At 54.5% G+C, this 26,312-nt stretch overlaps 1 protein-coding gene across 3 annotated transcripts; it reads left to right on the plus strand.

Moving 5' to 3' along the window:
- Window positions 1-1,556: 1,556 nt before the first annotated feature.
- SPATA13 (spermatogenesis associated 13) lies at window positions 1,557-25,959 on the plus strand (the record flags this gene model as incomplete). 3 transcript variants are annotated; one of them, XM_079721839.1, is made up of 10 exons in its annotated part: window positions 1,557-1,611; window positions 12,410-12,546; window positions 13,597-13,776; window positions 14,065-14,250; window positions 15,641-15,820; window positions 17,693-17,925; window positions 21,251-21,380; window positions 23,098-23,470; window positions 23,901-23,975; window positions 25,781-25,959. In XM_079721839.1, 10 exons carry the CDS (start codon window positions 1,557-1,559, stop codon window positions 25,957-25,959), a joined length of 1,728 nt encoding a protein of 575 aa, XP_079577965.1. The 3 variants fall into 3 exon arrangements, with proteins under 3 accessions (XP_079577965.1, XP_079577966.1, XP_079577967.1); XM_079721840.1 differs by lacking the exon at window positions 15,641-15,820; XM_079721841.1 differs by lacking the exon at window positions 14,065-14,250.
- Window positions 25,960-26,312: the final 353 nt, after the last annotated feature.

Raw genomic sequence — 26,312 nt, forward strand, 5'->3', positions numbered from 1 at the left:
TCATTGTTTAAAAATACCTGCAAGGGGTAGATTCAGAGCCGATCCGGTTTTGTGAGTGGTGTATGTGTGCTCGCAGGTTTCGCCTTTGTTGTGGTTTATTGAAGCCTTCACTGGATTTAAAGGTGGGATGCACCAAATCAATAGAAACAGCCACAAATAGTTAAAGATGAGAAAAGCCTATGATAAAGCACATGGTCAGCGTGGGTGTTGTCACTGATCATGCAGCTTTGCCCATCGAGCGTGGTCAGTGGACCTGAGGTTTGTCAGAATAGCTGCCGCATGATCTTTCCTGTTCATTAATCCCGAAGAAAGTGCCCGCATTGTTCTAAACTCGGTGATATGTTCTCAGGAACCCTGAGAGCGCTGTCGGAGCCTGGCTGTCCCCGCTGCACAGACCAGACACGGAGCCCCTGGAGGTTTGAACTGGTGGAGTGATGCCAGGGGGCCCATCACCCCAGAGCCGGCACGCGCTCACAGGCTCAGTTTTTAGCCATTTACTGGGGGGGCGACCATGTGATCCCTACTCTGTGTATACCATCTCCTTGCTCGTTAACTTAAAAAGTCAGCATCTTCGTGTTGTGAGGAAATTGAAGGAAGCTGTTTGTTAATAGGTGTCGTTTCACAGTATGACTTGCTCGTTGTAGATAACTGGGGAAAAAGTATACAGGAAATAAATAACCCGTGTCAGCTAGAGAGAGCCTCTTAAAAAAAAAAAAAAAGACAATTCTCTTTATTATAGGGAACAGATACTTTATATAGTAAAAGATATGCATATCCTTGTCACATCGTAGAAGGTACACACATATTTACATATATGTTTTTAAACAAATCCCACTTTTAAAATGAGTTCACAGATTTGCAGTGAACATAGTGTAATATCACAACTGAAATTTTTGTCATGCCTTAGTGTGAAATCCCAACTCCAGGTTTGAACCTAGCGACCTCTCTGCTTCTTCCCCCATGAAATAGGTTCCTTCTTTTTTTTTTCCTGAGCCCGCCGCTTTATTTTAATTGAAGTACGGTTGATTGACAGTGTTGTGTCAGTTTCTGCTGTACAGCAAAGTGATTCAGTTATACATATACATACATTCTTTTAAAGTATTCTTTTCTATTATACTTTATCACAAGATAGTGAATATAGTTCGCTGTAGGAGCCGGTTGTTTGTCCATCCTGTATGTAATAGCTTACATCTTGAAAGCTCTCTTCGGGTCTGCCTCGGGCTTTGGGATTGTAATGAAGAGCTGCAGGCGCCTTGCCTTTCTCCCACCGTCATCGGAGGCTCTCGGGGCCCCTGGTAGGCAGATATGGTGCCTGGTTTCCTGGGTGGCCGTCTGGCCTGCGTTTAGGCTTTCCTCCCCGCTGTCCAGTCTGAGGCTGTAACCTCAGCTGCCCGTGGGCGGGCGCTGTGAGCAGTGAGGCTCTGGCCGGGCAGGCACAGGCGTCAGCAGTGAATAAGCGAATCTGTCGTCTCCTCAGCCAGAGCCTGTGCGAGTCTCCGTGATGCTCAGTCACCCCCCAGCCCCGCTCTGAACGTGGCTGTTTTCCAGGCAGAAGGATGGTGGCTAGAGGGGAAATTGCAAGATTCTGGAGTCTGGAAAGCCTTCACCTGGGTACGTGTGCAGAGAATGGACGCCTGTGTCTGGCCATGTTGCTGATTCCCGTCTGTGTCCTTGCAAGTTGCAGGGCTCTCTCTGCTGCTTCTTGTCGGATGATGTGTGTGTGTGTGTAAGAGAGAGAGAGAGAGAGAAAGCTCACTTGTCCTGGCCCGGGGTCCTGAGGGCAGTTCTAGGCATGGCCACAGTGAATCAGAGAAGCTGGTTTGGGTTACAGGACAGCCATTGGTATGAAATAGAAAGTAGTAAGAATCAAACGTGGACTATCCGTTATGAGTTACGGATCTGGTTTTTGTTGTGCTAGTTTTTGCTTCTGTTACATGAAATTTCTTTATACAGGAGATTATCGTTGGGGTCCGTAACAGTGTTCCTTGCTAATTTGGGGTGTGTGAGGTTTAAGGGTATAAATTGACTTTTGAAAAATACTGTCGACTGTTTGCGAAAGTGTTATTGCCCAAGGCTCAGTTACTGTATGGTGCTTTATCCCACCTTGCTTGTCAGTGTTTTCGTGAGTGTTGTCAGCTAGACTAATTCCTATTTAAGTGTGAAAGAAACATGGTTCTCTGATACTAGGAAGTTATCATTTGGAACCCATGTATTCTTTCAAAGGAGTAAGAAAAAATGCTTCACAGAAAGAATTCTGGCTGACGGTTACACATGGATGCAGTAGGATGCTTTAAAAAAAAGAAGTCTTGTCGCTGTTTTTGCCTTAAATCAGTAGCTCAGGCTGAAATGAATAGGAATTACAGGTGAGTCTGAGGTCAGCCTTGGGCATTGCAATGCAGCGTGTATTTTGTGCTTCTTCCTTGTTTTGCTTGGCTTTCTGTGCAGGCAGACAGCAGACAGGGATGTGATTAGGGCTTCTGCTTCTGGCCTCTTCACTAACAAAAATTTAGAAAAAGAAAAAGAAGTAGCCCGATATTCCTGCGTTCAGAGCACAGGCCTGCCTGCCAAGTGGCTGTGCTTGTCACTTGAGTGGCCGGTGGTCCCACTGTCCGGCGTGGAGGAGTGCTGGCCGCCCGGCCTCACCCTGGGCGGGGGAGGGGTGTGTGCGCGCCTGTGTTTATTCCAGGGCAGCCGGGCCTGGTGGAGCCGCCTCCCGCATTCCTGTGCTCTGGGGGCGGGCACGGGTCCCAGTCCTCACTCCCAGTGTGTGGAGGCCGAGGCAGGCTGGACGCAGCCTCCACGCTGAGCAGGATGCTCTCCTGTTGCTGGGATGCGCAGCTGGTCAGGCCTCCTGCGTGGGGTCCGCGCCCCCATCCCCGTGTGCCCTCCGGCTCCCGCACTCCAGCCCTGCCGGCCTTTGATGAGACAGCCTGGCTGTAAAGAGAAAGAAGGAGGCAGCTCGGCCCGAATCTTCTCTTTCCCGCTGGTTCGGTGTGTTCCCGGGACCGTCTTTCATGTACTCGCTGTACGAAGCGTGTATGTGTGTGTGATGCAAACGCAATGTTTACTCAGCCTTAAGAGACATGCCAGCGTAAAATAAAGCGGAGAGCTTGCTGAATGGGGGGCTCTGTTTTCTTTGAGATCCGTGGTTGGCCAGGGGGCCTACGGGACAGCTCGGCGGCTCCCGGGAGGGATGTCCTGCAGGGCCTGGGGGCGGGAGCTGTCCAGTCACTGCGGCCCAGAGAGGCCAGGGCCAGGCAGGTGCACGGCAGGATGGCTTGGGAGCCACACAGATCTGGGGTTGAATTCCAGCCCCACCTCTGGGGAGCAGTTCCTTAACCTCTTTGAGCCACGATTTCCTCCTGTTTAAACAGGCAGTAATAATTCCAGGAGGCGTACATGGCTTGGATGAGATGATTTATTTAAGCGCTTAGCACAGTGCCTGGTACACACTGTGAGCTCATTCCGGGGATGCGGTGAGACTGGAAGGGTTCCTCCTCAGGATTTGTTCAGCCAGCCTGCAAGGCAGCTGCCAGGAGCTGGGAGGGGCGTGGTGAGCAGCCTCGAGCTGCCAGGGGGCGGCCGAGTGGAGGAGAGGGGCGAGGCTGGGATGGACGGGCAGCCTCGGTCAGAGCCAAACCCAAGGAAGAGAGGAGAAAACAGACTGCGAGGGACAAGCCCAGGGTAGAACGCCAGGGCTCGTGGCAGGACACTGAGGAACTCAGAGCCTAAACCCACGTCTGGGCTGGAGGCTGAGGACTGTCCAGCGGCTGCATCCCCAGGAGCACAGAGACCCTGGCGGTGGTGCTTGCCCAGGGCTCCCGGCCCAAACCCCAACCTGCCTGTCTCAGGGCTCGGAGTGCCCCTTCCGCAGGTGACAGAGAGCATATAGGATACACCTCTAGAGCAGGATTTGCCTTTACGTTGAGAAGAAGGAAAATTTTTCACTTTTAGTGGTTTAAAACAAACCTTTTTAAACTCCTTGTAGAAACAGTGCACCTTGGAGGTTTGGTGTAAATTACGTTCTGCTGTGACGTGACTCCCATCACCGCTCGGGCGTCAGAAGGTAGCCGAGGCCCTAAGTTGAGTCCACATGTAAAGTTCTCTGCTGGGAGGGCTATTTCCAGAAGACCCGTGGTCATTATAGAAGGTTACCAGTGAAGGGTAGTGCGTCCATTTCTAGTACCTTTTTGACCTTTTTAATGTCAACATGTTTAAAAGATTCAAAAATACTGTGTATGGAAAGTGGTTTGAAAGTCTAAATTAGGCTAATAGTGACTTTCCTAAAAGCAACATTAAATTCTAGACAGGAAGAATTTCGTGCTTTAATTCGGTGACCTGACACTGACTAATAAGCATGGTTCTTGTCCCTGAGGAAGTCAGAGCTGGGGCAGGAGTGGGGCAGATGTGAGGGGACACACACAGCTAAGGAGGATATTGTAATGAAACGGCTAAAATGTAATGACAGTGTAAATCTGGTGAACGTTTTAAAACCGGAGACCGTAACTGCACAGGGGCAGGGAACGTAGGCGGGAGAGTGGAAAACCACGACCCATCGCCGGGGAGTGAGAGCCTGGCCGCCCCGAAGGAGAAGGGGGAATTTGATGGGCTCTTTGGGTGGGGACATCGCTCAGGTGGACAGGTCAGTGTGGACCAAAGGATCGCATCCTTTTTGTAGGACGCAGGGAACGCTCACAAAGTGGCTAAAGCGGAGGTGTTCAAGCAACGAGATCAGAATCCACTGTTCTCCAGCTTATGTCGCTGTGTAGACGGGCCACACAGCGCACGTCCCAGGGCGGACCCCTGCACATGGGGTTAAGGAAGTTTAGCTTGAGTGCCTGTGGTTTCCAAATGTAGCCAGGCGTCAGAATCGCTTGGGGAGCTTTGGAAAGAGATTCTCAGCAAACGCTCCCTCCTGCCCACACCCTCCTCCTGGAGGGCCTGGCTCCCTGGTCCAGAATCTGTGTTTTCTGAACGCCCCCCTGTGATGGGACGCCATCCGCCCTAGAGGAGTGGCCCTGGAGTCGGGGGGCGTGTTCTGACAGCCAAGGCCTCCTGTGGCCGGGTTCATGCCCTCTGTTGCATCTTGGGGCTCGGGAGCTGCGCCGGGTGCAGGGACCTGGCCGGTGGTCCAGACACGGCTGCAGCAGCTCCCCGTGAAGGCCACCCTGGGCTCTGAGTGCAGACCGCCCACCCGCCCGCCTGGCTTTGCCGTTTCTGCTCTTAGGATGGCATGTGAGAACAGCTTATCTCCAATCTGAGGAAGCCTGAGTGATCAGCAGGTTTCCTAACGTCCGTATTTGTAATGGATTATTCTAAGTACGGGAACTTCCCTGAAGTGACCCTTGTTTTAGTGGGACACCCCTGGAGAAATGTTGTGCCGGTCAAGCGATCAGTGTCCACACCCATGTGGCCTGCACGGCAGGTGCCCGGGTATGACACGCGCCGTGTTAGCTCTTACCTTCCCCTGATCTGTCCCCTGCCCTCCCCGACCCCGTGTGACAGGTAAGGGGACAGTTTTCCCCAGCTGCAAAGAGAAAGGAAGGCTCGGGAAAGCTCGGGGCCTTTTCTAACAGGGCCTGGCTGGGGTCCCAGCAAGGTCTTGTGCTTTTGAAATTCCATCCCTTTGATCAAAAGTCCTTAAACGTGCAAAATTAAGCCAAACAGGAGAGATCTGATGTATGTCCTGAGAAAAATTCCTGCCGGGACACGGGCTGGGGGCCTGTTTGCCGTGAGCGGGACTCAGGATCCTGTAGGAAGGCCTTAACCTCTGATGCGTGTTACAGGATAAAGTTTTCCGTTGTTGGTGATGTGTGATGTGTCCTGTCCTAAAAACTCACCTTGAGGATCAGTTGTCAGGTTTTGTCCCCTCACAGATGTGAAATCCAGGTTCAGACAGAGGAATGTCACCCTCCCCAAGGAGTGTGGACACTGTTCATTGTTGGCCTTTTTTATAAGACTCCCATTGTCGGACTTCCCTGGTGGCACAGTAGTTAAGAATCTGCCTGCCAATGCAGGGGACACGGTTTCAAGCCCTGGTCCAGGAAGGATCCCACATGCCGCGGAGCAACTAAGCCCCTGCGCCACAACTACTGAGCCTGCGCTCTAGAGCCTGCGCACCACAACTACTGAAGCCCGTGCTCCACAACAAGAGAAGCCACCACAATGAGAAGCCTGTGCACTGTAACAAAGAGTAGCCTCCTGCTCGCCGCAACTAGAGAAAGCTCGTGCGCAGCAACAAAGACCCAATGCAGCCAAAAATAAAATAAATAAATAAATTTATAAAGAAATAAGATTCTGCAAGCCTCGCAGCGTGGCCAAAAAAAATCAAATTAAAAAAAAAAAAAGACTCCCATCGTCTCCACTGTCTGTGGCAGCCCTGACTGTACAATGGCACGTCCTCTATGGCTACAGGGTTCTCTCCTGAATGTTTCTGAAGGTGCGTCAGGCCAGGGCTGGAAATGTGGACGGGGTTTCCTCAGATCGGTTCATTCAGGAAGTGAGTAGAGACTTGGGGGAAACGAGGATTCAGGGGCTGAGTCTGAAGGTATGACTGTGTGACGGGACCAGTGGATGAAGGGGGCGGTGGTCCACCCAGCGCGTCCCCTCGAGACCCGGGACGACATCCCCTTTACAGGGGATGTTGACCATGATGATTAGACAAGCCACGGGATAAATTTGTGTTACAGAAATGTAGAATGTTTATGCACATTTACTCTGTGGTCCCAGAACTGTCCCTGCAGAGGTGTGTGCTGTCATCAGCACGCAGAGCCTTTAGACCAGAAGGATATTCTCGCCGGGCGTGGTGGCGGCTTTGACAGGCATGGTGGACGAGCAGCAGGTCTGCTCTCAGCATCCTCTGTCTAGGAGTTCAAGGTTTTCATTTCAATTTGCAACAGACTTTGCTCAACGTTTACAAGATCCTTTTCAAACACGGCTTTTCCACACCTACTTATTCAACAAAAGTAATAGTATAGCTGGGAAGGATCTGGAGACACTGGAACCCCACGTGCCATTGGTGAGAGTGTAGAATAGTGCGGCCACCATGGAGAAAGGTGTGGAGGTTCCTCAGAAAAGCTGAAATCGAATTTCCCCATGACCAGCCATCCCACCTCTGGATACACATCCAGAAGAATTTACAGCAGGATCTCGAGGAGGTATTTGCATGGCCACATTCAAGAGGCAGAAGCCACCCAAATGCACCTGGACAGACGGATGGTGTTAGGTGCAGTGGCATGTTATCCCACCTTAAAAAGGAAGGAAACTGGATACAGGTAACTCCATGGATGAACTTCGAGGACACTGTGCTAAATGGAATAAGCCAGCCACAGAAGGGCAAATACCGTGTGATTCCACTCACATGAAGGATGTAAAGTGTTCAGATCACAGGAACAGAAAGCAGAAAGCTAGTTGCCGAGGAATGGGGGTGGGGGAGAGGAGAAAGAATCAGTCTTTACTGGGGACAGAGTTCCAGTTTCTCAAGGTGAAAAAGTTCTGGAGATGGTTGCACAACAACGTGAATGTACTTAACGCTGCTGAACCTGCATGAATCTATGTCATGCAGAACACCCCTAAATAAAAAGTCACCGCCAAAAAAGAAAAAAGAAAGAATGAAACTTAATCTCCGAGAAAGGCACCGTGTGAACCTTCGTCTGCAGTGGAAGGTTTCACGTGACACACGCTCCTTGGTGAGGAGATGCTGTCGAGCGGGGGCTGCTGGGTGGGGTGGGGGAGGGCAGCCGTGGGGAGGAGGTCTGCCCAGTGGGGTGGGCTCTGGGTGGGAGTGGGGGCTGTTGTAACTGGCGGGGCCGGGGTAGATGGCGTCCTGCAGAAGAATTTGTGATGACGCAGCAGATCCCTGCTGTGCGGTTTCTTGCGCACACGGTGGAACCATGTTTTCCGAAGTTGGCCTTGGGGCAGCATGGGGGTGGCCCGGGGCGGGGTGGAGGCTGGAAACAGGGAGGCCCAGGTGTGTACCCCGCCTCCCCGCAGCCCTCGTGCCCCCAGATGAAGAGGTAAACTTCATCGGCAGTTTGCAGTCCACTTAACTGCGTGCCTTCTGCATGCCAGGCATGACACTGGGTGCTGGGGGTAGAAAAATAGACCCCGTCTCTTCTCTCAAGGGAGTTCCGGCCTCAGAAGGGAAACACACACGTAAAGGCGGCAAGTGTGGGCATGACAGGGAACCGTGCTCCGTGCAGATAGAGCCTCAAAATGTACCACCTAATCCCCCCCCCGTCCAGACGCTGGAAATATCCAACTCCATAAAATGCCTGTAAATCATGGGACAGAAACACAGGGAGCCATCAGCTTAGAAGGGACTTTAAGACCATGAAAGCAGTTAAGGTCCCGAAGAGAAGAGGATGAGGTCAGTCAGATGAGCTGGGAGTGGGGGGAGGAAACGGCGAGCAGAGGACCGTGAGCGACGCGGAAGTGCTAGGATGTGGGCACCGCGTGATTTCTGGCGCTGATAGCAAAGGCGACCTGGGCGGGCCGGGCCCCCGGTGGGCAGGATGCAGACGCCCTGGGCTTGGGGCCCTGCTGCTGCCCCAGCCGTGTGGTGTTGGGGCCTCAGTTACTCATCTGTAAGGTGGGAAAGCTGATGGCACCCGCCCTCAGCCGCGCCTGGCACACTGCAGACGCCCGCTGAGCTGGCCTTGCACTTTGTGTTGCCTTTCAGTTGACAGGGTGCTCTTGTGTATGTCATTTCACTTGAGGTTCCCAGCAAACTAAGAATAACAATTATTGGTGGAGAACTGACAAATGACCCGTTGAGAAGGGTATTATCATCCGCATTTGCAGGTGAAAAAACAGAAAGGGGTGACCAAGGACTCCCACTTAAAAAGAAACCCATCGTGCTGCACGGTTGTTTGAAACCAGTCTGTCTGGCCCCGAAGCCCCGCCCCGCTCTTGCCCGTGTGCTGTGTTTCCATCCGTCCGTCAGGCCTCCAGCAAATATTAACGAAGCACCTGTGTGCCAGGCAGTGGTCCGGGTCCCAGGAGTACAGTGGAGAACAAAGCAGGCAAAAATGACGGGCTTTAGGTAGTTTACCTGTTAGTTGGGGGAGACAGATGACAAGGAAAGTATCTTCGGTGGTGATAAATGCTGTGGGGAAAATAAACTGGGAAAGAAGACTGGGCGGTTTTCCGTGGGATGTCGGGGAAGGCCTTGGGGAAGGGGACAGGCCCAGGTGCAGGAAGCGGGCAGCCGTCAGGGTCAGAGCTGACTGGGCGGGGGGGGAGATACGGTGTGTGTTTTGGGGGGGTCTTCAAGGACCTGGGCTTTGTCCCCCGTGGGTGGCTTGGGGCAGGGGCCTGAGTGGTCCGATGTCTGGGGGGGTTTAGCACGATCACTCTGGCGCTTTGGTGAGACTCGTGGAGGGGGCGGGGCGGGACGGGGGCGCAGAGGGGCTGCCGCAGTGACCCAGCTCGACGTGGCCGAGGCTTGAGTCGTGCGGAGCCGTGGGGAGCGGCAGGTTCTGGACACGCGCTGAGGGGAGGGTCCGGATTTGCGGACGTGTCAGACGAGGGACGTGAAGCGGAAGAGTGACCTCTGAACAGATGGGACGTGTGGACTTGTGCCCATCGTACAGATGGGCATGTGGGGTGGAAGAGGCCCAGAGGCTGGCTCCAGCTCATTTAGCTGGAAAGTTGGTCAAGCTAGGACATTTGCCAGGTGCTTTCGCTCCGATTCCTTCACTGGTCCCCGGACACACGGCGTCTCTCCCGCCCAGGCCCCCCGCCCTACCCCGCCAAGCGGGCTGACAGCACGGGGACCACCTCGTTTCCGCGGCTCAGGACACGCTGACCCTAGGGACCCAAACGCTCTCGTGAGGCCCCTCGGCCGGAGCTCTTTTCCAGGCGTTCGTGATGCGGTCAGACACCGCCCAGCATGCGAGGTTCACATCTGTTTCCAGATAACTCCACCCTCTGCCTCCCGTAAAGGTTCAGCCGTTTTTCGATGGAAAACTTTTTTCATTAAACTCCTGTGAACTCTGGGTTTGCACGTTATCACCTGGCTTTTTTCCCCTTTACTGATTTTCGTAGCAACGCCAGACGAGGTGGTAAAGAATTCTCCTGGGAAACGCAGTTCGGAGGGTCTTTAGGGACAGCGTGGTTTCTGACTCCCCTGTGTGTGGGGGGCCCAGGTGTTTGACTTTCCTGAGCGCAGCGGTCCCGCTGAGACGGGAGGAGGCGGGGTGCTTGGGGCTTATCGCGGCCTTCGGGGCTCTGGGCCCCGACAGACCAGGCCCGCTGTTAACCACCGTGCTAGTGGGCGCAGTGCTGGGGCAGCTGCCTCGAGGGCCCCGGTTAGAGGAGGGTTGCAGCCTTACCGTTACCTCCCTGGTAGCCTGATGAGAAAGGCTCGTGCCTTTACTGCAAGTGCGTTTGCTTCCTCTGGGCTTTCTCCCCACCCCCCAGACGCACCCCAGCAACGGCCAGGTGACCTCGTGTCCTCTGCTTGAGAGCGCTGTGACCACAGCGCAGGGCAGGAGTGGCCACACGGGGCCTGAGGATGGACACGGACACACACACACACACACACACACACACACACACCCCTGGGAGGTGTGCATCAAGCGAGTGGCAGGGCCGGAGTGAGGGCAGGAGGAGAGCCCTAGGGGCCTGGTGTGCAGAGCTGGGAGCCCGGTCCTGGGATGGACAGGTGTCTGCAGGGCACCTGAAACGTGGCTCGCCCAGAGGGGATGGGCTGGGAATGTAAAATGCACATCAGATGTTGAAGACAGTACAAAATAAAGACTAGGAAATATCTCACTTTAAAAAATAAAATGAAACACAAATGAAAAATAATAAGAAAATATCTAATTTTTAAAAACAGGTTCCTCAGTTTAGAAAGTAGCCTTGTCCCCTAGAAATCCCGACTCTCAGGTCCTTGAAAGAAGCAGGGCGCACGGAGCTGTCCCACTAGCATCCAGCTCGGCCTTCACCCTCCTGCCCCACCGGCTCCTCCCCGGACTCCCTTTCTGGAAAGTTCTCCCATTAATTCGGGAGTTTCCGAATCATCGTTGATTTCCCCCTCTTTGTTGCTGCCACATCAGCTGGACGTGCGGGTCCTTGCACTTTGCTTCCGGCGGCCGGTTCCGTGTTGCTGCGCAGTGGGCCCTCCCGATCCAGCTGACCAGCGTTCCCCGCGGTCTCCTGGGTCCAGCGTCTGCCGCGGCCGCCGCGTGCTGAGGCCAAGTTGCTCTCCTTCAGCCCAGCCACGACCGCGCTCGCTGCCATCACCACGGTGGCTCCTTTGAGTGAGTCCCAGCCACGGACCAAGAATGCTGGGAACGTGACACACATCATCCCACCTAATTCTCCAAAAAGAAAGAAACTACCGATTACAGCGGAAGCGTGTGGAGCCGGGAGAGTCTGAGTTGCCTGGTTCCGGTCCCCTCCCGGAAGGGGCGGGGCTACGGGTCAGACCCAGCCTCGGTCACTCTAACACCTGGTCTCTTTTTGCGGTACCAGGGGGCCTTTGTTCAAACCTGCCGCTCCCTTGCTCAGGCCCTGCGAGGGCAGCCCCGGTGCTTGCTCTAACCCTTAGGCTTGCCTTCCGGTCGCATCCTTTGTCAGATGTTCTCGTGCCCAAGGCCAGCCACACTGCGTCCTCAGGCAAGAGCCAGGTGCCTGTGCCATGGGGCCTTGTCCTCCTCCCAGGGGCCGTTCAATGACAGAGGAGCCTTGGGGAGGGGCCTACTGTCCCAGCAGGAGGTCTGAGTGCCAGGTGGTCCGTCCAAAACGCCACACCCATCCTCAGGAGGACTTTCTCTTATTTTGGTAAAGGTGCCAGCTACCTGCTCATTCTGACACTGAGTTCTGGCCCTTTGCTCTGTGACAACTAGGAAGCATGGTGCGTGGCTTCACTTACGATACCGTCAGCGCCTTCTGATTTGAGCTGCACCTGACTGTGCCTTGCAGGGAAACGACGGAAGCAGGACACTTTTTAAAAAAAGGATGGTATCAATTACTTTCCACTTTCGTTTCCTTCTCAAGCTTATTGACACATGAGTTAGAAACATTATCCGTATTTTTTATATCCACTGTGGAGCACAGATTTCCAACTAAATCACACATCATTCACTCAGTATCCTGACTCGCAAAATAACCCTGTGCGTCACCGTTGGCAGTAGTCTCTGAAATGTCCCCTTTCTCACCGACAGGGACACTCAACCCCGGCTCTCCTTAGACTCAACTGCTACCTTTGGATTAATAGATCAGTAGACATTTTCTAATGGTCTCTTATTCTGGGTTAGATACAAATGATTACTTTCCCCTGAGGGCACGTTCTCGGAGATCATAGGTTTTGTGGTTATATTTTTGACATTAGCTGTGTCCTTTAAACTGCACCGTCTCTCTTTCTCTTTCTCTCTCTCTCTCTCTCTCTCTCTCTCTCTCTCAGTTTCTTCTGATGGCGGTGCGGAGTCATCTGCCCTAGCGGATGACAATGGCAGCGAGGAGGACTACAGCTATGAAGACCTCTGTCGGGCCAACCCCCGGTACCTGCAGCCGGGCGGGGAGCAGCTGGCCATCAACGAGGTACTGGGCTTAATTCCACACGGCAGCAACCAGTGCAGGAGGCCTGGTTTTCAGGGCCTGGAACCCACTCGTACTTTGCTCTCTGATTTCTTAGTGAACATATGCTAAAACCTAGAATTCTGGTTAGAAAACCAGTATGGTTTTCTTGCATTTTCAAGGTTGATTTATGTGATTAAGTGTTGCAGGTAACTAAAGACACCCCTCCCGGTCAGAGCAGCCATCCTTACGCTTGGAGAGGGCTTCTCAGTTCAGGATACGCCCTCCCTACATTTGTTATAGTAAATCTAGGAGGTGAACGTTACTTACTAACCACCTTTTAGCAAACACTCTGAGACTAAGGCTGAACGACCTGCTAGCAGATGGCAGAGCTGAAGTTAACCACGTGTTTCTCACCACGGATCTGGGCTTCTCCCCGCCCCTCTGCATCTTTAGGCCTTTTTACAGAAGTCTTTCCAGAAGGTGCCTCTAGCCTTTGGAGCTCATGAACAGAGCGCGTGGAGTGTAACTTCTCAGTGGCAACATCACCAGTTGTTGCTATAGGATCCATGGTGTCCCCATGACGTCCCGAGAGCTGAGTGGTTGCACAGCCCTCCGCCCCTACAGCCGGCTTACCGACGAGCTTAAATTACCTGCTGAATATCCAGACGTCATGCTGTGTTCTCTTTAATTGCAGTAAACGACACAGTGAGATGCAGAGTCTGCTTAGATTGTGAGGAAAGAAAGGAGAGCAGGTTCTGGGTGACGCGGTGAGGGGCTTGCAGGAAAGGGTGTGGCGACCTTTGACCGCTCGGCTCCAGGATGTCTAGTTTGGCTGCTCAGAAGCCCTTTCCAGGGCGAAGCGTCCAGATAGTCACACTTGCTGGATGACTGATGCCCAGATGAGTGGACCTGGGGGTTCCTTTAAGAGCACAGGAGGGGTGCCCGCCTAGGAGTTCTCCCTATCCCTGTCGTGTGACGTCACACGCTGAGCGCCGTCGGCGTGAACGCTCGGGGGCCGGGCGAGCTCAAGGTCCCCGCGCTCCGCGCTGAGCGCCCGCCTCTCCGTTCCAGCTGATCAGCGATGGCAGCGTGGTCTGCGCCGAGGCCCTGTGGGACCACGTGACCATGGACGAGCAGGAGCTGGGCTTCAAGGCCGGGGACGTCATCCGGGTCCTCGAAGCCTCCCACAAGGACTGGTGGTGGGGCCGCAGCGCGGACAGGGAGGCCTGGTTCCCCGCCAGCTTCGTCCGAGTGAGTGCCTTGCTGCCTCTGGGGGCTCAGGGGCAAGAGCCACTGCCCCCTCGTCATCCTCTGAACCAGACCTCCTAGAGGCTGGGGTGTGGGAAGGGAGAATTCCCACCGGGGTCGGCGGGGCGGCTCGTGCCGCCGCTGCGTTTGCGATGCTCAGCTCGGCCCGTGCGGGCCCGGCGCGCGCCCTCCCCCCTGCTCCCCGCTACCCTCCTCACTGTCCCCGGGGAGTGGAAACCGGGGGCGGGCCGGGTGCCGCCCCGCTGACCTGTGCCCTGCCTGTGACCGCAGCTGCGGGTCAACCAGGAGGAGCTGGCGGAGGGCCCCAGTGGCGCCCCGGGCCAGGAGCCGGCGGAGGACGCGGGCCGGGGCCGCCACAGGCACCCCGAGAGCAAGCAGCAGATGCGGACCAACGTCATCCAGGAGATCATGGACACCGAGCGGGTGTACATCAAGCACCTCCGGGACATCTGCGAGGTGAGCTTGGGGGCCTCGGGGCACCGTGTGACGTGCCGTGTGGCCCCTCCGCGCCCAGCCAGACCCTCTGTGCACGCGTGTTCCTGGAGCCCCATCGCCGCCCCCACCGATGGTCCCTGTACAGGCCACTGGCTCACCAGGTGCTGGTCCACCCTGGGCAGCGTGAGCGGCCGGCTGTCTTCAGGGTGAGATGCAGCGACCTCCTTGGGGGACTTAGCTGCCACGGGTGTCCAGAGGGAGCGACATTCAGGGGAGGCGGCACCTGTAGGGGAGACCCAGCTGACTTTACGAAGAACCGAAGGTATGTCACCGTCCACCAACCACTGCCTCTCACCTCTGGCGCACGGCGAGACCCCGAGTCATGCACATGCAGGCGTCTGGCGACGTCCCGGGCTCTGTCCCCCAGGGTCTGGGATCCCGCTCAGCACCCAGGTCTCTCCCCTGTGGTATTTTTCGATTCTGTGGATTCTGTAGAGTGTTTCTCTAGACCGCTGTGGGACCCCTGGGACCCGCTGGGTCACTCCGGCGTCCTGGCCGTGAATGCTGATGCCTGCGCCTTCCATTCAGCTGCGAGGGTCCAGCAGGAGGCAGGCCAAGTGCGGGCCGCGCTCCCCCCCGCCCCGCTGTGTGGTTGGACTGACCCGCAGATGAGGACCGCCCGGCAATGGGCGTATTTGTGGCAGCCGTCTTGTTCCGTGTGAACCTGCGGTTGAGGGAGTTCCTCTGAAGTGGCATTTTAGGGAAACAGTCACTGCTGATAACTGCTGAGCACGACCGTGCCCTTCACCGGCGTAACTCGACCCCATGACACTCACGGGCAGGTCCCACGCACCCCCATTACGAATGAGGAAGCCCAGGCACCGAGGAGTGAGCAGCGGGGTTGGGACATAAACCAGACCCACTGGCCTACAGCCTGTTAAAATTCATCCCCAATAGTCAGTGGTCTGTGTTTTACCGTATAGTCAGTTCAGTCTGTGTAATTACACGGTGCCCATCTGGGGATAGTTGTTACACGTTTTTATGGCCTTTCCTTCCTACCTCCATATCCTACCCAAACCGCATACAACCAGGGCACTGGGCGTGGAGAATTAGTGGTGCTCTGATTAGTGCAGGCCTCAGATTAGATATCTACGGATCTGTGTTGTTTCCTGTAGAAACTGGGTGATGGTGGAACCCTCGGCTAAGCCGTTCTTGGCTCTGGGCCGTGACAGTGAGCGTTGCTCACTGAGCGGCTCAGCCAGCGATGGCATCTGTATTGGACAGGCCTTCTCGGCTGGGAAATGGACTTAGGAATGAGAGAATGGTTATCTTAAGAGTTTAGAAAAAGTGTGACAGTACCAAATTTTGAGCTCTCATATTTGAAACCAAGCATTGCTTTCCTATTTTGTAGGGCTACATTCGACAGTGTCGCAAGCACACGGCGATGTTCACGGTCGCACAGCTCGCCACCATTTTTGGAAACATTGAAGATATTTACAAATTCCAAAGAAAGTTCCTGAAAGACCTTGAGAAACAGTACAATAAAGAGGAACCTCACCTGAGTGAAATAGGGTCCTGCTTTCTTCAACACGTACGTCACCCTCCACTTCTTACTGATAGCGTCCGGCTAACTCATTTTGAAATGTTTCTCCCTAAAGCACAGGGGTCCTCTTTGTTTTGTTCCACTTTGTTTAATTTCTTTCTTTGCTAGATTAATTTCCTGCAGGATGGAGGTGTCACTTGTAAATTAAGGGGACTGATGTGTATGGTTGATCTTTACCTGAGTGCCCCAAGTCCATTATTTCAAAATCTTTTCAATTTTATGCAGTTTTGACTTAGGGGTTGTATTTGGGGTAGTTTCTAGTAATACCTACCAGGTGTCTGTTATATATGTTTATTGCTGTGTTCAGGGCTGTATGTCAGCTCCTGTACTGCTGTGTCGCAGGTATGATTATTTTCCCCGTGTTCCAGATGCAGAAGCTAGGTTTCACCCAGAGAGTAAGTGACGCAGGGTCACACATTAGTAATTGGCAGAAGTGGATTCAGGCCAAAGGCGTGCGGCTCTGGGACCCAAGTCTGTACCTGCCTCAGAACAGCCTCCTGATGCTGGCCTGAGCTCGCGAACTGGTGACTGACTGTCACTTTTTTTTTTTTTTTGCTGTATGCGGGCCTCTCACTGTTGTGGCCTCTCCCGTTGCGGAGCACAGGCTCTGGATGCGCAGGCTCAGTGGCCATGGCTCACGGGCCCAGCCGCTCCGCGGCATATGGGATCCTCCCGGACTAGGGCACGAACCGGTATCCCCTGCATCGGCAGGCGGACTCTCAACCACTGCGCCACCAGGGAGGCCCTGACTGTCACTTTTTAATACAACAGATTTCAGAGGAAGAAGATTCCGTCCCCAGCCAGAATGGTCAGGGCGCAGTACCTGTAGTGCTAACACCAATGACCGGGCTAGTGTAGCACTCCTCTGGGCCCAGCAGCGTTACGGTGGCTGTGGAACAGGGGCCGATCCTCGGGTGGACTGTCTTTAAACGGCTGGAGACGCTGTTGCTGGTGGTCGTCTCCAGCTGGAGGGGTGGGCCCGTGAGGGCTCTGGGCCTGTTTGGGACTTCGTAGGAGAACTTTCTGGCCAGGGCAGGAGGTTCACGGGAACAAGTTGTAGGAGAGAAGCTTCCAGGTCAGCCAAGGTGAGGCTGAAGAGTGGCACGCGGATCTTGCTGTGGAGGACAGAAGAGCCTAGCTTGGGGACAGAGGTGTCACTGCTTCGGGGGAGACAGGGAGGTGGGCCTGGGCGAGGGTGACAGCAGCAGGGACGCAGAAAGAGGGGTTTGGCTGGAGAGGTGGTGAGCCAGAGGACAGCCAGGTATAAACTGGGGTAGGAACCAGGCCGAAGACAGTGCAGCTGCGGGCAGGTGGACACGTGTGAAGGAGGCGGCCTTGGGGCTGAGGAGCCTCGGGGGGCTGGGCGGGGCCCCCTCGGAGTCCCGGGGGGTGGGGCAGCCTGGAGGAGGGGGTGGAGGTGGCCCCTACGCGGATGGCAGGTGGCAGGGTGGGAAGGAGACCTGTGACCAGGAGATGGGGCCTTGCGTCCTCCTGCTCACGTGGAGAAGCCCGCCCGCCCGGGAGAGGAGAAGGCACAGGCGGCAGCCAGGCGCAGGGACAGCGCCGCCCTCTTCTCCTGGATCAGGCAACACGGGGGGTGACACAGAGGGCGCCGCTCCCAGGTGCGGCCCGTGCGCCCGAGACGCCCTTTCGGGGTCTGTGGAAGGGGCCTGGCGTGGGCCGGAGCTCTGCGTCCTCGGCAGCCTCTCCCTCCACCCCCAGGGTCTGGATGTGGCCCCTTCCCACGGGCCCCCTGTCCAGGAACCTCCCCGGGGGTGGGGGCGGGGGCGCTGGGTGTTGTCCGTCCTCGTCAGGGTCCAGAGCCGCCCTGTCCTGACGGAGCCGTGCCTCCCTTCCCAGCAAGAGGGCTTCGCCATCTACTCCGAGTACTGCAACAACCACCCGGGCGCCTGCGCCGAGCTGGCGGGCCTGATGAAGCAGGGCCGCTACCGACACTTCTTCGAGGCCTGCCGCCTGCTGCAGCAGATGATCGACATCGCCATTGACGGCTTCCTGCTGACGCCCGTGCAGAAGATCTGCAAGTACCCGCTGCAGCTGGCCGAGCTGCTCAAGTACACCACTCAGGAGCACAGGTGAGGCGCCCAAGAGGATGCAGGGTCACGTGAGGCTTCCGCAGGGGACGCGGGGGCGGGCGCAGGGGAGGGGCTCCCCCTGGACGCCTGCACGCCGGGGGCGGGGGGCGGTGCGCAGCGGGGGGCACGGTGGGGCGGCGCGCAGCGGGGGCGGTAACGGTGCGGGTGCGGGTGCGGGGGGCTGCGGTGCCCTCCTGATGCTCTCGGTCAGCTGTCGGGAAGACGTTTCCAGGTTGTTTAGAAAGTTTAAGGTTGTTAACTACTGAAATGGGGTCATTGAAGAGCCTCCCGAATATCCATTTCTAGAGATAGTAGAAAATAAGAATTAATTCTTAAACTGTGTCATGAGCAGGTGGGGGAGTTTTATTGTGTTGTCTGTCATTATAATTGACATGTGTTTTATAAATACTCTTGTAGCTACTCAGTAGAGAATAAAAACAACTAAAAAAAATAGACTGGTGTGAATACAGTTTCAGAAATATTTTCTTTCCTCTTATTTATCCTTAAGATATTTCAGGCCAGCTCACCCTCAGAGCAAGCAGTACAGTCAGACCTCGGTATCCATGGAGATTGGCTTCAGGACCCCTGGACACTAAAATCTGAGGATGGTCAAGTCCCTTATAGAAAATGGCTCAGTATTTACATATAACCCATGCACAGCTTCCCAGATAGTTTAACTCATCTCTAGATTACTTCTGATATCTAATACGATGTAAATAGTTGAAAATACAATGTAAATGCTGTGTAAATAGTTGCTGGCCTATGGCAAATTCAAGTTTTGCTCTTTGGAACTTTCTGGAATCTTTTTCCCAAATATTTTCAATCTGCGGTTGGTTGAATCACGGATGCAGAACCCCTAGGGATGGAGGGCTGGCTGTGTTGTTACATGCTGGAACAAAAAGTTCCTTCGCAGAGGGGTGAGGACACAGAAAAATTTGAACTCTGAAAGAGTAGGGAGTCTCGAGGGCGTGGCGTAGCGTGTGGGCTCCACCTGGGGGACACATCCTCCTGAGATCCTGCTGGGCTCTGAGCCCTTCCTGGTCCAGCTCAGTGCTTGCTCTGTCTCCTGATCCCGTCCACCCTGTTCCCGCTGGTTCTGAGTGTAGGGCTTCTCGTCATGGTTACCTGAATGCTCCATCTCCCTCTGGGGCTTCCTTTGTGAATTCTTCTGAGGGACCCCAAAATATTGACCTCTGCTTACCGAGTAGCAGCTCCTCACTTGCCCGCATGCACAGAACAACGTCTGACCGTGCTGTGATTGTACGTGAGCTGTCCCCCGTTCTGTGTTGGAGCAGGCCTGCACCCTCTCTGAGATGTGGGGAAGGGTCTCCACCACAGGGCCCCTTTCGCCGGCAGCCAGGGGGTCCTTGCTGTGTTCTCAGCAGCCCACAACTGGCAGGCCAGTGGGGACACAGCCGTCGTCCAGCAAGGTTTTAGGACAAAGCTTATTGTTTTCGATGAGAACCAGACCTCATCCATGACATCCGTGTCACGGCACAAAGCTTTCACTCCTCCTGCAGCCCTCGGAAGGACGGTCTTGAAGGCGTCTAGTGGGAAAAGGGAGCGGAGAGAAATTGTGCCCAGAGGAAATCTGCTGCAGCAAACCACACGGCTCTGGGTTTTAACATCTGACTGTTGCCCTGAGAGCAGTGGGATTCTCCACGGCAGTGCCTGCTCTAGAGGGTGCCGGGGACAGGTCATTCTACTGTCCTCCGCGCCTGGACTCCTGCGGAGAGACGGGGCTGGGAAAGGGGTCTTTTCGCAATTAGATGAGAAGGTTGAAAGAGAGAGCTGGGTCGCTAAACAACATACCCAGATGATGATGTTAGTTTCAAGAATTAAGGTGAAAGGAATAAGAGAAAGGAGTTGATTGAAATAAATAAAAGGAAAGAGCTATGTATGTTTTTCTTTTTCTGATGGAAAAATCAGAAAACTGACAGAAAGGAAATAGCAAAGTCAAGCGAGTCACAAATTTGAAGACATTTTTTTAAACAGAATAAAAAGTCATCTTGATGAGGAACCTGAGGAAATAAATAAGCAAATTAAGAAGCAGAACATCTGGAAAGACAGGGAAGCTATGCCAGGAGTGTGCTCATCACCCGTCAACACTTCATTTTTCTCTTTTAAGGGCATTTTTCACTATGAGGCATTTGCATACTCTGGCTGTTTCAAAAAAAATCATTTGGAAAGAAATGACAAAAAGCCCATTTCCTTGTCTGAAGTAAAACAAAACAAAATATTTTTAAAAACCATTACACTCTGCCTCTTTCCTGGAATTGTACAGAAAAACTTGTGGAAAAATAGTACAATTATTTTGCACATTTTCTTCATTGCTGGAGCCCTCTCTGAGGGGGTGTTTGCTCCCTTATTTTGGCAGCCCCTGTGTGTCACTTTGTTCTTCTTTTCTGCTCCGCTTCTGTCTGAAGACCGTGGGGTCTGGTCTGTCCGGGAATGGGGTAGGGGGGATGCCCAGGGACCCCCCAGGAGTGCAGAGATGCGGTGTCTGGTACATAGACAGCAGAGTCTGCTCCCAAGGCTCTTTTCCTGGCTGTGCAGGAGGACTGCAATCCAGTCCTGGAAGACACAGGAAAGTGTGGGGGGGGAAAAAAGACTTAGCTCGTTAGCTGGGCGGCCGGTTTACATGTCCCTGAATTATTAATGTGAAGCGAGACTTGAATGTAAACCTTTCCGGCCCCAGACACACTCTCTGGCAGCCTGTGTGCAGATCGGAGCTTCAGTTTTCCTGGTGCCTCCAGAGTTAGAGGAGCTGCTGGGGGAGACATGTGAGTCTGATTTGACTGTGGCTGGTAGAAAGCACCAGAAGTAAAGGTGCGTGGATGAGGGAAACGGTGTGTCCGCAGTGACGTAACTCACTCGTGTCCTCCCCTCCTGTCCTGACTCAGAGCCAATCACCGCTCTTGAGAATGGGTGGGGATCATTAAAGAACTTTCTATGGCAGAACCAGCTCTGTGAGGATCAGAGCAATAACAGAGGCCTGTCTTTTCTTTATTCATGAAAATAGTCCGTCGTCACTGTGACTAAAACTTATTTCTCGTGGCCTTTGCTTCGTTTCACTGTGGCTTCTGGGAAACGAACGGCAACATTCTTATTCCACAGAATTCTAGGTGGCGTTCGGTCGGCTCCCTTAACCTCTGCGAACTGTAGCCCATTCACGAGGGAACAAGGGGAGGGGAACAATGGCCATTGTTTAAAGGCCATCTTGTCTAGACTGTCGGGGTACAGTCACGGATGGAATGTATTACTTCGTGGGTCCTCATTTGCAAGGTGCCCATCACGTGGTTCAAATTAACCCCTCCCTTTGCAGCGATTACAGCAACATAAAGGCAGCGTACGAGGCCATGAAGAACGTCGCCTGTTTGATCAACGAGCGAAAACGCAAGCTGGAAAGCATAGACAAGATAGCACGGTGGCAGGTGTCCATCGTGGGCTGGGAGGTACGTGGGAGCCCACCCCCTACCTGCGGCCCATCGTGGGCTGCGGGGCACCTGGGAACCCTCCCCGCTCAGCGCCCAGCTCGACCCACACACCCCCGACCTGTGGTCTTCTGAGGCGACAGCCCACTTTGTGTCCCGTGATTGGTGCCCTGTGCTCTTGGCTTTACTGGCATGACATTTTGATGCACATTGTTAAAGCTACCAGTCAAACGCTTTACCTTCCACCTCCACCAGGGAGTCCTCTGAAGAGTGTCCGTAACCAATTTATTGCGTACACCCTGTCTCTCCTGCTTGATCGTGGGCTCCCTGAGAGCAGCTGGAGAACGCTTACGGTGCAGGTTATGTCACGGCGGGGGTGTGGCTCCCGTATGATCTGGGCGAGACTGATAGTCCATCTGTGTGATGGGGAGGGAAACGTTACCTGTCTCGTAGGGCTGTTGTGAGGATCGCCTAAGACGGTGCCATGCAGCACTTGATACACAGCCTGTGGTGACGGCCCAGTGCACACGCGCACACGTACACACACACGCTTTTATTTATTAAAACAGCAGTGACAGTAGCTAGTGCTTGTACTGTGTTCACACATGCCTGGCGCTGGTCCGAGTCATTTAAATATATGAACTCATTTAACCCTCTCAATAGTCCTGTGAAGTAGGAACTATTATTACCCCATTTAACAGATGGGGAAACTGAAGCACAGAAAGGTGAGGGAGCAGAATGGGACCCACGGACCACTGCCCCTGAGGCCATCACAGAGGACAGTAAGCCCACGTTGTTCAGATGGTTTTCAGACACAGGAAGAGTCATCCTGCATCAGATTAATTGGTCAGAGCTCACTCTCCCCAAGGATTGTGAACGTTTGGATGGAGAAGTTAGGTTTTTAACTAAAGCAGGTGACAGCAGTGAGCACTGGAGAGACTCTTCTTTCAAGGCCCTCATGGACTCTGGGAGTTCAGACGGGACCTTGGGGTCCGTGGGTCTAAGTCTCCTGTGAGCCAGGAATCCAGGGCACAGAATCGCTGGAGGCAAGTAAACAGAAAAGCTATTTTGGAGTCGAGATCTTTTGCCTCCAAAAACTATTGTGTATAACTGGGACTACAGGAGGGTAAAGTCTTAAAATCAAAGGCCAACTACCGCAAAGGGTCATGGGATTAGACCCGGCCTAGATATTACAGAAGTGTGTGTTTCCTCCTGTTCTTGGACTCTGACATTTAGGGGATAATTTCTTGTCAGAAGTTTACCAATTTCTTGCTGGCTGTTTGCCATCTGGCCTCTTGTTTCCAAGACTCTGAGCTAGTTACGCCGGGGAGCTGCGTAGAAGCCTCCCGAGTCTGCAGCACTGAGCCCCTAGCCACAGGGGGTCTCCTTGTTCTCGGGGGTCGGTCCAGGCCAGCTGCCATTTCGGATCCTTATTGGATCCCACCCATCCAGAATTTTTCACCAGATCTTTCTGATAAGGGAGACCCCTCAGGTAACATAGGGGCTCAATCACATTTTCCCATGGAATAGGGAAAAGAGAAGAGTTTTCCTGCCCAAGGAGGCTGACGGCCGAGGTCTGACTGGCCTTTGAGGCCCTGCCCTGCGCGTGGGCCTCGTGTAACTGGCCCGCCCGTGGGGATTCGTGCCAGGGCCTCCCCCCGCCAGCTCCCCCCGATGCCCGGTACCCCGAGACCTCGCGTCGGGGGACCTCAGGACATGTGTCCACCCTTCCCTCCAGGGCCAGGACATCCTCGAGCGCAGCTCGGAGCTGATCCACTCTGGGGAGCTGACCAGGGTCACCCGGCAGGGCAAGAGCCAGCAGCGGACGTTCTTCCTGTTTGACCACCAGCTGGTGGCCTGCAAGAAGGACCTGCTGCGGAGGGACGTGCTCTACTACCGCGGCCGCACGGACATGGACGCCGTGGAGCTCGTGGACCTGGAGGACGGCCGCGACGGTGCCCGCACCCTCGGCGTCAGAAACGCCTTCAAGCTGGTCAGCAGGACGGATGACGAGGCGCACCTGTTCTGTGCCAAGAAGCCTGAGGACAAGGCGCGGTGGCTGCAGGCCTTCAGGGACGAGCGCAGGCGGGTGCAGGAGGACCGGGCGATGGGTGAGCCCTGGGGTCTCGGCCCTTCCCCCGCCTCTCCCGGTTCACCCTCCACGGGGAGAAGACCAGGGAACCACAGGTCCTGATATTCCTAAACCTGCTTACGAGACCGACAGGGACAGGTGTGCCGTGGGTCCTATTGTTGGACCCATTTCACAGATGAGGAAACTGAGGCTGAAGGCACCCGCCCACTCTTAGAAGGCGGGTTGTCACTCTTCACGTGTCCCGGTAGGGAGAATGTTGATGTGGCCGTCCTGGTGATAATCTTCCTTCTCCACTCTCTTCAACCCCTTATACTTACTTCCTGAAGGATTAAGGCTCTTTGCTTCGGGTTATGGAGCAGACCTCAGGGTTAATGTGGGTTCGGTGCAGGTTTTATTCTGAAATGTTTTCACTTGTTTTGAATACATATCACGTTTGTTTCTGAATCCAGGAATGGAAATTTCAGAAAATCAGAAGAAGCTCGCCATGTTAAATGCTCAAAAGGCAGGACATGGAAAGTCAAAAGGTAAGTTTTGGAGAAGGTTTTTCCCCTCCTTCGTGTGTGTGTGTCAGTACTGGAATTAAGATGGGGAGAAATGCCCGAAGCTGTTAGGTATGACTGACTCTTAAGTGAAGGAGAGAAGTGTGGGTAAAACAAGATGTTAGTTCAGAGCAGCGGATGCTTTAAAAACCAAATCTGCATTTGGTTCTGAACGTGCTTTAGTAGGTGCTTACGTTTGAAGAGGAGTCTGTACAAGGAGTTTGACTTGGGGCCGAGGAGGTTCTAGACCCCCCTGCCCTGCCCTCTGAGCCTCCCCCTGCGGAGGGAGGGATTATCCGTCCACAGGCCAGCCAGCCCAGGAGTCTGCGGCATGTGAGGAGGAAATCTCCAACCCCAGACTGCTTGTCAGTTGAAGGCATGTCCTAGTTCAGATGAGAAAAAAAGATGTAAAAGTTTACTGTGTCAAGCAAGGAGCGAAAGCACAAGATCCTCTGGCTTCTTTGGAGCCTGGATTCTCTACCCTGCAGGCACATTCCGTGGCAATGACCTGGGCAGGTTTTACAAAATACCAAGGCCCGGGACACGGACCCCAGAGTCCACACATGAATAGTATAAATATTCTAGCCCAACAGAAATGAAACAATAAGGATTCTTATTCCAAAACTACGTGTTGTGTTTCTGCAAACTTTATTCACGTGAAATTTATCCCATTCGGTATTTTCCTACCCGAAAATGCAAAAACGAGGGCCAATTGAGCCCAGGACTGATGGGCCGAGAAGAATTTACTACCAGAACAGCATTTAGCAAAGCCCTGCTTCCTCTGCTCAAATGAGGAATTCCCTGCCTCCACCCCCCGCCCCCGCCACACACACTAAGTTAACGGATATCTTCAAGGCAGAAAATCTCATTTTAAGTATTTCTTGCATCTCCACTTTGGATGGCAGGTGACTGGTAAATGTCAGTTTGTTAGGATTCACTAGTTCCCGTCCATATCTTCCAAGGATCACTGGCTCAGCGGCCAGGCAGCTAGTTCGAAGGAGCGCTCATGTTTCTGGGGGTCGCCTGTCCTGCACTTTCCATGAGTTCTCCCATGGCATCCTCTCTGCCGCCCTGGAAGGGGAGGAGAGCCTTGCGGCAGGTCAGGGGCGGGGAGGGATTGTGGACGGAGGCCTCTCTTCTTCCCAAACTCCCACCCTCTCCCCTCTTCATGCTGACTTTCACAGTTAGCGTGTGGTCTTGTAGCTAATTTAACACAACTTTCTGACCACCAGTGCGCAGGTTTTATGTGCCAGCTCCACAGAAACAGTTTCGGTTCATTCAATGAGGTATCAGGGGCACTGCTCTAAGCACGTAACTTATATTCACTCATTTAATTCTCATAAAAACCCAGTGGGCACCGTTACCCCGTCTCAGACATTGGAAAACTGAGGCTCAGAGGAACCGAATAATTGCATCCCGTAAGTGGCGAGCAGTGGGAGCTCCAGGCTCTCATAGAAAGCACTTCACTGCTTCTCATCCACACAGACGTCCAGTTCCAGTCCTGCCCGTGAAATTTACACAGTGGCCCTGGGTTTCTGTTTCCTTCCCGGTCACTTGGCTGTCACGGTACCGTCCTGGGAGGGTTGTAAGTGAGGATTCAGTGCGGTAGTCTGTGTCCCGATCGGCACACAGGGTCTGAGTGTGTAAGTGTCAGGATGACCGTTCGGGACCCCTTTGGGGGAGGGGACTGGAGGGTCGGCCTGGGGCGTGGGGACCGGCGCTTGCTTTTCCCTTCGGGCCGCCGCCGGCGCTGAGTCCGTGGCCCTCTGCCCTCCCCACCCCTGCATCAGGCTACGGCGGAGGATGCCCCTCGGCGCCCCCGCTCCAGAGCCTGCGGCCGGTCCACCAGCGCCACGTCACCGTGCCCGCCAGCCTGCCGCAGCAGCAGGTGTTCGCCCTGGCGGAGCCCAAGAGGAAGCCGTCGCTGTTCTGGCACACCTTCAACAAGCTCACCCCCTTCAGGAAGTGACGCGGGGGGCCGGGGAGAGGAGCCCCCGTGCCCCTCCTGGGCCCCGTCCAAGGAGTCTGCTCCGCACGTGGCACACGGATCCGGTGCTGAAACCCTCTCCTGGGGACGCAGTGAGGAGGACCTGGCCTCGCCTGCGGTCGCAGAGGCCCAGCTGCCTTCTCGGGAGGGAGGGAGGGGGGTCCTGACGCACAGCTCCAGTGTCCCCTGGACCGCTCCCCGCCGTGAGCCCACCGAGGCGGCCGGCGCCGGGGAGCCGGGGTGGGCTCTGGAGATGCTGGGCGGGGAGCCGGGGGCATCGCCGAGGGCGAGCTGCAGCCCTGGCCCCGGGCGGGGCTCCCCGAGGAGGGTGGGCG

The sequence above is a fragment of the Hyperoodon ampullatus genome (assembly GCF_949752795.1).
Source record: "Hyperoodon ampullatus genome assembly, chromosome: 16".
NCBI lineage: Eukaryota > Metazoa > Chordata > Mammalia > Artiodactyla > Ziphiidae > Hyperoodon > Hyperoodon ampullatus.